The 13,140-nt window shown below is 54.7% G+C and overlaps 5 protein-coding genes across 5 annotated transcripts; 4 read left to right on the top strand and 1 right to left on the bottom strand.

The window, feature by feature from the left end:
• Positions 1–611: 611 nt before the first annotated feature.
• XYL1_2 (NAD(P)H-dependent D-xylose reductase (XR)) lies at positions 612–1,894 on the top strand (the record flags this gene model as incomplete). Its single annotated transcript, XM_051447851.1, has 3 exons — positions 612–762; positions 1,018–1,808; positions 1,865–1,894. The coding sequence occupies 3 exons, from the start codon at positions 612–614 to the stop codon at positions 1,892–1,894; spliced, it is 972 nt and encodes a 323-aa protein (XP_051300789.1).
• Positions 1,895–3,775: 1,881 nt separating this feature from the next.
• J4E86_007331 (uncharacterized protein) lies at positions 3,776–4,589 on the top strand (the record flags this gene model as incomplete). The annotated part of the gene is made up of 3 exons (XM_051447852.1): positions 3,776–3,807; positions 3,870–4,032; positions 4,185–4,589. The coding sequence occupies 3 exons, from the start codon at positions 3,776–3,778 to the stop codon at positions 4,587–4,589; spliced, it is 600 nt and encodes a 199-aa protein (XP_051300790.1).
• A 3,030-nt stretch (positions 4,590–7,619) lies between these two features.
• J4E86_007332 (uncharacterized protein) lies at positions 7,620–9,088 on the top strand (the record flags this gene model as incomplete). Its single annotated transcript, XM_051447853.1, has 4 exons — positions 7,620–7,818; positions 7,925–8,062; positions 8,115–8,336; positions 8,406–9,088. 4 exons carry the CDS (start codon positions 7,620–7,622, stop codon positions 9,086–9,088), a joined length of 1,242 nt encoding a protein of 413 aa, XP_051300791.1.
• A 1,111-nt stretch (positions 9,089–10,199) lies between these two features.
• SBH1 (Arf guanine nucleotide exchange factor sbh1) lies at positions 10,200–10,616 on the top strand (the record flags this gene model as incomplete). Its single annotated transcript, XM_051447854.1, has 3 exons — positions 10,200–10,302; positions 10,438–10,533; positions 10,582–10,616. 3 exons carry the CDS (start codon positions 10,200–10,202, stop codon positions 10,614–10,616), a joined length of 234 nt encoding a protein of 77 aa, XP_051300792.1.
• Positions 10,617–11,642: 1,026 nt separating this feature from the next.
• Positions 11,643–12,239, bottom strand: J4E86_007334 (uncharacterized protein; the record flags this gene model as incomplete). The annotated part of the gene is made up of 3 exons (XM_051447855.1): positions 11,643–11,762; positions 11,801–12,090; positions 12,191–12,239. 3 exons carry the CDS (start codon positions 12,237–12,239, stop codon positions 11,643–11,645), a joined length of 459 nt encoding a protein of 152 aa, XP_051300793.1.
• Positions 12,240–13,140: the final 901 nt, after the last annotated feature.

A 13,140-nucleotide genomic window follows, 5' to 3' on the forward strand; every position in this document is an offset into this window, starting at 1 on the left:
CTTTTGCCAGCGTTACTGCGCTCGCATGCAGTTTCAGGACGCAGAAGTTTCTGATCGAGCATTGTTGAGACGAGCCGCTATTTACCCATGTATTGAGAATTGCCGGACAGGAGGACGGAAGGAAGAGGCATTGCAGTAGTATTTTGCAGGCGACGCCAAACACCAAGGCCGACCAACACGCTCAGCATCCGCCACAAGCATGCGGCGCAACAAGGATAAATAGGCAGGCGGAACCATAACCCATCAGGGTAAAGGCGCAGACACGGCCATGGCAGCCCAGTCGTCCGGTTGAAGACGCAGGGTCATATGGTGATGCTAGCCTCTGACACGGCGTATATAGACGGCAGGCTGTTGTACCTGGCGCCAAAATCTGTTATTCCGTCTGCAAAATACACGTATATACTACCCCCAGGGACATGATTGCTGGGCGCTTCAATTGCCGTGCTAGCAGTATTAATACGCTGCGTGCCGCCTGTTCTTCTGCCGTTGCTACTACTTGCAGACCTCTTGCTTCTTCCTCTTTTACTCGTTCGACAAGACCTTGCTTTGGACGTTCACCTCCTACGTTACTACAAAAGAATAGCTTTGCGCATCGCAACTTCTTCGCTACCATGGCTGTCAACACTCCCTACGTTACGCTCAACGATGGCAACAAGATGCCCCAGGTTGGCTTTGGACTGTGGAAGGTCGACAATGCTACCTGCGCCGACACTGTTTACAACGCCATCAAGGCTGGATACAGGTTGTTCGACGGTGCCTGCGGTACGTTCATCCCCTCCCCTCATCCCCAGAGCCGCTGTTGGCGGAAATCTGGGGAATCGGTCTCAATCACTACGAAACGCTCCATCGGCCCGTAAACCGTAAAGAGCAGAGATCTATCGGCAATCGCAGACGGGGTTTTACCTCCGATTTACCGGTGGCTTCTGCATCCTCTGCAAGGTTACATTGCGTCGGAATCCTAGCGCCCTCCCTCGGAACAGCGCCGCGCATGATCACAGCTGACAATCCAATCTACAGACTACGGCAACGAAGTCGAGTGCGGCCAGGGTGTAGCCCGCGCCATCAAGGACGGGCTCGTAAAGCGCGAAGACCTCTTCATCGTCAGCAAGCTGTGGCAAACATTCCACGAGCGCGAGCAAGTGGAGCCCATCTGCCGCAAGCAACTGGCCGACTGGGGCGTCGACTACTTCGACCTGTACATCATCCACTTCCCCGTCGCGCTCAAGTACGTCGACCCCAAGGTGCGCTACCCACCGGGCTGGTTCGTCGACGGCGAGAGCAAGATCGAGCACAGCAATGCCAGCCTACAAAGCACATGGGAAGCCTTTGAGGAGCTCAAGAACAAGGGCCTGGCCAAGAGCATCGGTGTGAGCAACTACTCGGGCGCCCTCCTCCTCGACATGTTCACCTACTGCAAGATCAAGCCCGCCACCCTCCAGATCGAACACCACCCCTACTACGTCCAGCCCTACCTCATCGAGCTCGCCAAGCAGCACGACATCAAGGTCACCGCATACTCTTCCTTCGGCCCCCAGAGCTTCATCGAGTGCGACATGAAGATTGCGGCTGACACACCCCTCCTCTTTGACCACCCCGTCATCAAGAAGATCGCTGATGCGCATGGCAAGACACCCGCGCAGGTCCTCCTCCGCTGGTCGACACAGCGCGGTCTTAGCGTTATCCCCAAGTCGAACTCGGCGAACCGCCTGCAGCAGAACTTGGATGTTACCAGCTTTGATCTCAAGGACAGCGAGATTGCAGAGATCTCTGGCCTGGACAAGAACTTGAAGTTCAACGCTCCTACCAACGTAAGTTTATATGTGCATCTTTGTGGTATAGGATGAGTGCTAATGATGTATTGCAGTACGGTATCCCTTGCTACGTCTTCGCATAGATGGATGGCGTGTAGAGAGAGTGGTAAACGATTGAGGATGACGATATGAATGAATAGATAAACGGCACGGCGCGTTGCACTGCGCCGATAGCCAGATAGCAACGCCAGATGGCGAAAAATGAATATACTGTCAAAACACTCGTCCATAGTCCAAACCACACTGTCGATTATCGTGACGAGGGACGAGGGACGACGAATGAAAACCGAGTCGCGACCCTTGACCAAAGCTCCGAACGAGTGGTCTCAGTCCCTTCCAACACGCACGTCAATGCACCGTCACACCCCCTCCCTCCTCGCCGGCTTTCAGGCAAAGCCAAAGCACACCTAACCACGCCGGACTATCCGATAACACACCAATACCGCACGCCAGTTTGTTGTCATAGCTGTCACACTCGCTCCAGCCCCTACTGCATCATCGCGCCAAGCACAGCATGCACCTAACGCGTCCGCTCCACGGTACAAGCCACGTCCAGAACCCGTTCTGTTGTACCAGCCCTGCAGGCGCGTGGAATCGTGATGGCTTTGCTGTGCTGGTTGTGCATCGGACAGGGTGTCGTTAGTTTTCATATTCAAGATCTTCTGTCTGAGCGACCAGTGTGAGAGATGGGATGTTGGGTGATTGGTCACGGAATAAGGAAGCGTGGGCATCCGGGTCTTTCTGTCGAGAATGCAGACTCGGGAGATGTGTGATGGGTATGCGAGAATGCGCATCCAACAATCCCATCATGAAAACTCCATCAGCCATGAATATGCACTACGCCCTCAGTTGCGGGGCAGCGCATACCTAGGCAAAAGACACCTGCCGACAGCCGTACAAGCGCGGCATATCCAAGAAAGACATAGATAACGTTTGGACCTGGAGGCACGGAATGACGCGCTTGCGATTCTAGGTCTTCGAGGTTCTTGTTTCCGCTAAGCTCCGGAAGGTGCTCCACTGGAACAACCGCTTGCCGCATGATCCGCATTGGCATTGGCACATAAACCACACATGGCAAGGACTAAGAGACTAAGGCTAGACCTGTTTGTGTGATGCGTGTTGTTGATGGCGCATTTGAACTTTAGAGGTGAAATCTGCGCGTGAACGTGAAGTAGAAGGTTGCGTGAAAGCAACTCAGCTTGCGCATCAGTTTCACGAAGTAATTAAAACGCGCGTGCGCATTATAGCGACCCGGACCAGAAAGATCCTCAACCCGTGACATCACTCCGAGTCGTCCGCCGCACATCGCAGGGCACCTGATAGTGCATCCTGCATCCGCGGATCCCGGAGCTAGTCCGAAAAAAAGCTCATGCCATGTGTACTAGGTCACGACAAAGTTAAATCTTTTGCATCGGAACACCGAAACGCAGGACCGATTAACAATCCAGAGGCTCTTTCTATCGGCCAACTCAGGCAAAACTGACATCAAGCTTCCGAGGTCGTTGGCTATTTACTTTACTTGACTACTGCACGCGACCACCACGTTTTCTCTCTTGACTTTGACTCTCTCCGGCAACCGGCTTGCGAATATTGCGATTACGATTGTACTACTTACTAGCTACCTGCTAGCTAGTTAACCCGCGAAAGACTACGAGATACATACAAGAAAGCTGTGCCGGATCCTTCGCTTTTGCTTCTGCTCCTTCCTGATCCTGAATTCCGACGCGCCGGTACTGATCTGCTGTTTGATACCCACCCCCGGAGTCTGTCTGACGTATTTGATTTGAATCTGCTTTTTATACGAACGTTTTACGCGCATCACGCCCGAACGAAACGAAACGCAACGCAGCGCTGCGCATTGTTACTTTGAGTCCTGATCAAGGCGCATCCGCATCCGCATCCACATCCACACCGTCATACCTGAATCCCATTCTCAATTCCCTGGCCTGGACCAAACGGGAAACATGACATTATCGGTCGAGCAAAAGCAGATGAGGTATGTTCGAAAACGCGCGAAGCTTGCGCCATGCAGCAAATGCTGACTTTGCTCTCCCACAGATTCCTAGCCGTCGTGCTCCCTTCCCTTACACTCTGCACACACACGCTCCTCGCCCTCTCCTTCCTCCTCCCAGGCTCAGATCCCAACCGCGCCGTTTTCTCCATCACATACAATGCCATCGCCGGCAGCGCAAGCATATTAGGCCTCGTGGGCGCTATACGGGTAAGCAAGCAAGCCACTTTCTTTGTCCCCGCGATTCGTGCGACTGGCGGGTCTTGGATGGGTCCGGGTTCGCGCGGAGGAAAGCAACATCCAAGACATGTTCAAGACAATTAGTAAGACGAGGCGGAAATGTGCTAACGCCCCGTTTCTAGTTGTTACCGCGGCTAGTGTCAGCTTACACCATCGTCCACGCCATCACCCTCTCCTTCGTCACCATCGCGCTCGTAAACCTGATTCTGCCCTTCGACTTCCGGTTACTCAATCCGGTTATTCCGAGCTATGCCGTTGATGGGTCGTTGTTGTGTCGCGATATCGATGCGGGGTTTGGATGGGACGACGAGTGGTTGGAGAAGTGCTCGATGACTTTTGTTGTTGTCAAGTTTGCGATTGCGGGACTGGGTTTAAGTCTGATGGGCGCGCAGTGGTGGGCACTGTGCAGTGTGAGGGCGTGGGGGCAGGAGTTAGGTGGTCAGGATAGGAGTGGCGAGGGGGACGTGGAAAAGGCTGACCTTGTGCGGAGGGACGATTTTATGTTTGATGAAAAGACGGGGTTCTAAATGACTTATGAATTAAAGAGTATAAACAAAATTGGCGCAAATCGCGAGACCAGCTCGCGCATGAAGTGTAGCTTCCCAGACTGGTTGGATTGCGATTCAAGCTCAACGTCAAACCTGCTCCTCCATCTTCGGGGCTTACTCAGACAGGACGCGAAAGTTGATGACTGACACAGTGTCGACCGCATCCTTGTGAGTCTCCCGAACCCAAAGTTGACCTGCTCCCTGCTCCTCTGGTCTGGGAGTCTCCCTCCAGAAAACGAACTTTGGCTTCTCTTCACGCGGTGTGAAATATCGGATGTACGTCGTTACTTCCCCAGTCAGACAGGTTGGGCATGCGAAATTGCACTTGTCCAAATCCCAACTAGTCTTTCCACAGTGTAGGCATATCTTGATCCTTTGACTAACCCATGCGTTTCTTGGCGGAAGAATGGTTCCAGGCCCGGTTTTGATATGCATCGTGAACCTTGCAACATGGCAGAAACAGACGTTTGGTGGTAGTTCGATAACGTCGTGCAGAACGTTGACTCTCGCCATGGGCAGACAGGCTGGACTGAGCGATGACTTGAAACTACCGATCGGGCATGTAACCCTGCACAAGATACAGTATCGATGGGTGGGTTTCGAAGACGGTGGAGCTAGATGACGTTGAATGGCGCGTTGTACACATCGTGGGCGTGGAGTTTGCCATCGTCGCTGATTAAGCCATATTATGCTGTTGACTCGTCGTTGTGTGAGCCCTAGGGCGACTATCGCATCATGCGGAAGAATGTCTGCGATATCGAGGATGAGCTCAGTCGGGAGGTTGATGAGCTGTGCTGGTGTCGCGGGGATGTCTTCTTGTACGCTCGGCAGAGGTGGCTGTTGATGCTTTGTGGATCTTCGTGATCTGAGGATTGGAAACAGTCGCAGGAGGAGGTCGATGCAGTACGCTCGCGCACAAGGCGAGGCCATTTGCGTAGCCATATCGGTGGAGTCATTCACACTGTATAGCCACCGTTGTGACATTTCACGTCCGACTGTAAAGGCGAACAGCGCCCGTCCGTCGAAGGGTGAATTCGCTGCTAATAAGGGATCCATGATTTCGCCTTCTTTCCAAGAGCCGTGTCTCATATTCATGCGTGAGGTGGGCGTTGCGCTTCATCATGTGTGACGGGCTTATCGGGCGTATATGTTGCAAGGGAGGATGAGTGGTCATGTCGGAGGTGTGGCTGATGGCTTGAGTGATGCCTAGACTCATGATCGGTGGCAGGCGCGTGATATCAAGAAATGAAAGGGGAAAGAGCGTTGGATTTTGATGACTCGAAATGTGTGATGACGATGGAATGGAACGGACAGGGTGACTGAGCGGATAGGCGAAAGGAGAATACATTCCTCAGGATGACGTGTGCAAGGCTTACTTTTGGAGGCTATAGCGCAACGGCGGAGTGTAGGCGAAGTTGGCGAACTACAGAAGCTGGGGTATGCGGGAGCGCAGGCCTAGCCGAATGGGTTGTACCCTTGTCTGTGTTGGTCGGTTCACGCACGTGCCATTTTGTTATTGCGCATACAGTGAGGTGTTTTCGAGCGTCGGCGGGCTTTGTATAAAGACTTGTGTATCTGGAGACTCGGCAGCGCATTCCGACCCCCCACATCGTGGATGGGTACTGACGTCGCATATCAGCATGCGAAGCTCGGCGTGCATGGCGTTGCTATCTTGACTTTGTTAAACCTCATCTGGAAACAAGGCCGGCACCGACGTTGGCCATCTTGGTCTTCTCTGAGCCAAACGGACTCAGGCGACAACCACACCGATGGTAGGAGCATCATCTCTCTGATGGATGTGCATGTGCTCAGATGGAGAAGCAAGCCACAATTCGATATTTTCACGAATGTCTGTCTTTGGTGGGTGCTTATTGGAGGCAGCCCACATTGCTCGTCCGATTGCCCCGCATCACAGCCCAAGCGCTTCCACATGGTGCGTGATGGTGGAGGGCAGTGATCATGCTGGCAGCACGGCGTGGCATGCGTCGGCCTGGCAGCCATGGATTGCTGCACTCGCGGGCGCACTGGCGGGGCACTGCGAACGCGAGGTTCGCAGATGAAGGCCACGACGCAGCTGTAGATGTCTATGGGAGGACGCAGACCCTGAGTCGGTGTATGTCAGGGCCGTGACAAAGCCAGAGCGGTAGGGTCCACGTGTAAAGGAGACGCGCGGGGCTTTGTTGCGAATAGCCGACGACAGATAGGGTGGTGAGAGCCCGAACGACGGTTGCAGGTTCGCTAAACGCGCCCGCTGCTCGCACTGCATATCCCGCAGTCCTCGACGACGACATGCAGCTGCCCCTCTCGGACGTCATCCGCCAGCTCTTCCACTTCGCCGACCGCTGAAGAGCCGTAGAGTTGGGCTTCCAGGACAATGGCAGCCACCAACGCGAGGCTGCGGCGTCCGTCATACGAAGTACGCGGTTGGACCAGGACGGGATGGAAGGCATGTCGAACTAATTGCATGCAGCTGGTGAGGCCCGTGTCGTCGAAGCGGAGATGAATTAAGTGGATAGGTCGTTGCTCGGCCTGCTTAGCGCGAGGAATCCAGCATCCCCTTTCGCCATGTCCTCACATTCCCGCGATATCTCCCGAAGTCCCTCCCTGACCCCTACCCGCTCTCAGTTGTGCTTTTCCTGGTGCCTCACTTGCTGCCTGCCCGGTGAACAGCTGTCGCTCCTTTTTCGCGGTGAAGGTGAGTTCACGGTTCACTTTTTTTCGGTACGCGGCACGACCCTATGTCCAAAACATCTCCGCTCTCCACCAAAATTTTCCGCTGCCCGCCTCGACCTCATTTCCCGCCCCCATATCGTCAACACGGGCTGCCGCCGACCGCCGAACCTCTTGTTGCCGAACCTCAGTCGCCAATTGCTGCGTGCCATTGCTGGACCAGAACAACCGTACTGACCAGTGTACTCAGAATATCTAGACTAGTCCCGCCCACGAGCCCTTTGGCGTTGCGCAACTACCCCGACTCCCACGAAGCCACCGGACTGCCTCTTGCCCGCCATGTCCTACTACAACGACGCGTCGTGGAACACACCCGCTCCCGGCCGCCAGCAGTCATGGGAGCAGCCCCAACCGCCCTCGCGCTCAGGTACCGGCCACATGGGATTCAACGGCGCAGGTGCAGCGATTCACATGGATGTAGGCACAAGCTCCACAGTCAACAGCGAGGTCGCCAATGCCTTTGCTTCGCAGTTTGAGGGTACGTAGTTCCGGCGGTGGGGTCTGTCAGAGCCAATGCGACCCGACATGGCAGTGACAGGCCCCGTCGCAAGCATAGGCGAGGCAGTGCTGACCAGTAACCACAGAGGTCGACCGCGCCATTGAGAACCTCAGCAAGAGCGGCAAGCCCCTCGGCCCCGGCTTCCCTCCCACCCCCATGGGCGCCAACCGCCGCGAGTCGATGCCCATGATGGGAGGCGCGCCCCGCCCATACCCCGACTTCGGTACACACTTCTGCCCACGCATGCCCCTCCACACCACTGACATGTGACACAGAGCAGCAGCGCATGGGCGGCCCCCAGCGCCACCACTCGGTCAGCGAGTACGACGGCTCCCGCTCCCACTCGGCGACCAATGTCCAGGGCTTCTACCAGAACCAGCGCGGCTATGCGCCCCGACCCAACGACGCGGACCAGATGGCACAGGCGAAGCGACGGATGGCGGCTCAGCGTGAGCGTGAGCTGCGCAACTATCATCAGGAGCAGCAATACCACAGAAGTAAGGACTCGGAATCTGGGCAACAATAGGCAGGACAGTTGGTTGACTAGGGTAATACAGACGTTTCAGGCTCAGGCTCCAAGTCGGACCGCTCCATGAGCCCCAATGCCATGAATGAAGATGAGCGCCGCGAACTCATCGCCCGCCAGCACCGTGCTTTGTATGGCGAGACCTCCACCCTGTACAACAGCAACCCCACCTCGAGCCAGGATGTCCGCGTTCAGACTTCTGCTGCCGGCCGTGGCCCCTCTCCGCTCGCCTTTGACCCCTTCGGCATGCAGGCCCAGTCCGGCGAGGGCTCCGTCCAGATGCCTCCCCGCGACAAGGACGTTACTGGTGGTGCCCAGGATGCTCGTGCCAACAGCACCTCTTCGCCGTCCGGTACTCAGAACCCCGCGTTCAACCTCTTCGATGCGCAGCAGGCGAACCGCACTTCCAACTCGTCACCCGGAGGCTCTCCTCCCGTGCCCGGTCAGAAGGCCAATGGCTCTGGTGTCGCCCCCATCGGCACTCGTCCCCAGAACCAGAACCTGCAGCAGCCAGGTGGTGCCGCCCTGGGCAAGCGCGCAAACTCACCGCTGCCGTCGCCTCTCGGCTACAACTCGTACAACGCGAGCGAGCAGAACAACATGACGACATCTGCTTCTATGAACCCTTCTTCTACTGTCACTGACAAGGGCGTTGGTATTTGGAACAACGGACCCTGGAGCAACACCCCCACCCAGGGAGTGCAGGCGTCTGTTTGGGGTTAGAAAACGGAGTTTTGATTAGGGAGATAGGATGCACCTCCGGAGTTACTGCATTTCAGGTGTCTCGGGCATACTGTGTCGGTCTTTCAGATACAACCATGGGTGGAGCCGGTCAATTGGTGGTCGGCGAATATTTCCTGTGGGTTTGGCGGCGCACTTGCAGCATGCTCGCCTACGTTCCACATCTCTGGGTCTGCTGAAGATAATATACCTCTTACGGGCGGTTACATGGGTGTTTGCTAGGCAAGGTTAAGGGTCGGCATCGGTTTACGGGGCTTGCGGGAGTTTGCTTAAGGATGACTTGCTATTACCGGTTGCTAGCTTTCGGATCTGGTCGAGGGCATCTACATCATCGAAAGTGGGCTAGGTCCTACGCTGATGATATTGGGACGCTATCTGGCCTGGTATATCAAACGGTCTAATGGGAAAAGTGGCTTGGGACGAACCATCCTTTTGGTGAACATGCTTTGCGTGATGTCTCCAGTGAAATTTTTCACACCACCGCTGTGTTTATGTACCTGCCCGTTCGGAATAATCGCTGCCGTGGTGAAGGAGCTAACACGTGACCCTTACTAGCGGCGTTCTAAGCGAAGCAATCGAGGTCAGGGTTAGCGCGGCGCGGCAACCCCAGCTCCAGAATCGTGGCCTTTGAGAGCCGCCGAGCGACTATCACCAGCTGCTTGCACAACATCTTCCATCACAACCACTCCGTCCATCTCGCACCGGTCACCGTCAAAAACACACATTATGGTCAGTAACACCTTCCTTGGCGCTATAGACGGCCATTGGACACACGAGGACACCTGGCTGTCGTTCCGGAGCATGCGACAGGAGAGCAAGAGCATGAGGACATGTCTCAGAGACTATTGGACTGGTGTCGCGTGCTGTCACTTCTCGAGCTGTCTGCTATCCGTTCAGACGTCATGGTTTCTCGATTCATCCAAGAAGCCCTGCGACAATACCCTCATGCACAAGCCAAACCACAGAACACCAAGATCATTGCTAACATGGCCGATAGTCTGCTGCACGCGCTACCTCCCCCGCCACGGGCTCTACGGGCTCAACAACCGCGCGTCCTGCGTCACCAAAGCCCCCAGGTGGCCCCGCGACCGTTATGCGCAGGAAAGCTGCGGCTGACCGCGCCGAGAAGACCGCGAACCTGCGACCAAGCAGCACAAGGGCGGCCGGCGCTGGCGGCAGCTCAAGCACTATGCTGAGTAAGTGCACTCCGAGCTGGTTAGAGGAGGAGGATGTGTAGTAGAATGAGCTGCTCAGCTATGCTAGCAGCGGATTTGGCATGCGGCGGTTGGCAGAGATACAGCTGTGGGACATTGGCTAACATCCATTTCCAGGGCTATACACCGATGAGTCCCCCGGTCTGAAGGTCGACCCCGTCGTAGTCATGACCCTGTCCGTTGTCTTCATCTTCAGCGTTGTCGCTCTTCACGGTACGTACACCGGAACCTCCTAGTTCGGTATCAATCTAACAGCTCCAGTCATCGCCAAGGTTATGCGTCGATTCTCCGCATAAACACATCTTCCCAGATGCACCCTTTACAACATTCGACCGATTCCCCCTACGTTGAGGTGGCCCTCTACTACGGCGACCCCAACATTTCTCACAACCTCTGTTTGCGATTACCCGTGTTTATTTCCTTATCATCTATTCCCGATCGTTGGGCACAAGCATAGAAAGCATGGGACGAACCGTAAAAGCATTGTATCAGGATATCATCTTGACCGTTGACTTGGCAGGACGATGGAAAGCTCGTATGGCCAAGGACTGCTAGTTTTGCTTGCTGTATTATAGGTCCCCATTGGAATCAGGAGTTTTGACAATGCGTTCTTATTGATGTCTGTTGAACCAATCCACCGTGATGGAACCGGCAATAGCTGAAGTCTGGGGACCTAATAGGGAGACCGTCAATGCAGCTGAGATGCGCGCTTGTGTCCTTCTTTCTCACCATCACAGCACATACAGGCAATCTTCAACTCTCCAGGAATTTCGGACATGTTGCTAATAAGATTCTTCAATCCACAGGGCTTTCTATGTCATAATGTCATATCTGTATTCCTCTTCTTTCCGCTGCCAAATTTCCCACAGAACCAACGCAAACTACAGAGGGGTATTTTAAACTCATTTTGAAGCAAACCATCCACCCAAACAATGCAGCACAGGGCCTACACAATACGGCTCGCCCGATCAACTTCGATCTTAAACTCCTTCTTCTTTCCAATCACCAACCTAGTCCCAGACTTGGAACCATTCCCCCCAGACTCCGCAGCCTTATCCAACTCCTCCCTCGTAATGCTCAAACTCCTCTCTCCGACCCAAACTTCCGCTTCATGCCCACGATACATATGCGTAGGACGAAAATGCTCATCCGCCGTCATAAACCCGTGAGTATGCCCCGGCGGCGACGCTCTTGTCGGACTACTGGATTGCATCAATTCAAGACCATGGGAGCCGTCTTGATCTCCCAGGGACTGCTTGCTCGCCCGCCGACTGGGCAACGTATCCATGAGATACGATTCCGAGATGTTATCCGCCGACCGCCTATGATGGCCATAATGTTGATGGTGACCCATCATCTGCCTCCTCGATGGCGGTAACATCCCACTCGAATGCGTCGTCAACGCACTTTCCATTCTCGACCTCCCCCCACTCCCACTCCCACTATGCCCCTCTCCATACTGCTTATACGTACTACTCACGTACTCCTTATCAAACGGCTTCAAGAACGGACCCATTCCCGTTATCGTACTCGACATAATCGCGTAACCCATCTGCCATTGCGTAGCGATTACATAGTCGAAAGTGAAGTTTGACCCGCTAAGTCGTAGGTCCAGGTAGTAGAGTCGAATTCCGGCGATTGCGATCACCGGAAGGCGGGCGGAGAAAGCGAGGATTACGAGGAGTTTGGCGAGAAGGCGCATTTGGAGGGAGTAGATTAGGTGGACTGCGGCGAGGAACATTAGGAGTTCGGTCAGGATGTCGAAGGTGCCTATGCTGAGCCATTTTGGCCACTGTGGTGGTGCGTTAGTATGTGGATGTATTTCATCGAGGAAAAGAATGCGCCTAGTCGCCTAGGATAGTCGACTTACCCTGTTCGTACAGTTGCCCGCGTCTATATATGTTTGCGCAGGGTTGCATGGTATAGCAATCAGGATGACGGATACCAGTGCCCATAGACAGGACAGTGCTACGAGCGACCAAGATGCTATGCGATGAGATCCGCCTGGCGATAGCCGTAGGTACAGAGAAAGTACTGATAGCTTCGAGGCGAGTATAACGAAGATATAAATGATCTGCGACGCGAAACCTTCCTGTTGGTTGTTAGACGCGGTTTCCCCAGATGTTCGGCGGTTCACTCGGTCGCGGCTGCCCTGCGCGAACGCCAGAAGGAAGCAAGGAGCCGACACCCACGCGCGGATCCAGAGGGTCGCTGAATCGCCAAAACTTAAACACCACGTACATTTCCAAGTTGCTGCAGTTGCGGCAGCGGTACTCCGACTTGTGAGGCTCCTAGGCCTAGGTTGACGAGATGGAATATGATTCCTGATTGTACCGTGTCAAGCAATGTTGCTATCGCGAGCCACCAATCTGCACACACGCCATCAGCAGAACGTCTCAACTCTGAGTACAGACCGACTCTAGAGCACTTACCATCAGATCGCCACTCTCTCGATTGCAGGCGCAACCATACCCGGATCAGAAAACAAGACCAGACAAAGGCCAAAACAGCTGCACCAGTCACCACAATGAGCCCGCGCTTGTCATCCGCAGATATAACGTACGGCGGAGGAATCACCTCTCCAGCCATCGAGCATCAGGGGAAAAATTGAAGAACAAAGGTACAACAGAGTGGCGGCCATAAGATGACAGGCAGACAGATTCCACGGCAGTTGTCAGAGGGCGACCCTTTGGGTTCTGTACCGCTGCTCCTGCGTCTGACATGTACCTATACCGCCTGTGGTTTGCACAAAGCCAGCCCAATGAGAGCTCGCGCGGACGTTATACCGCCCATGTCACTCCCTTCACGTCGTCCTCCCTC

This window comes from Alternaria arbusti, assembly GCF_024043155.1.
Source record: "Alternaria arbusti strain BMP 1465 chromosome Unknown scaffold_10, whole genome shotgun sequence".
In the NCBI taxonomy this organism is placed as follows: Eukaryota; Fungi; Ascomycota; class Dothideomycetes; order Pleosporales; family Pleosporaceae; genus Alternaria; species Alternaria arbusti.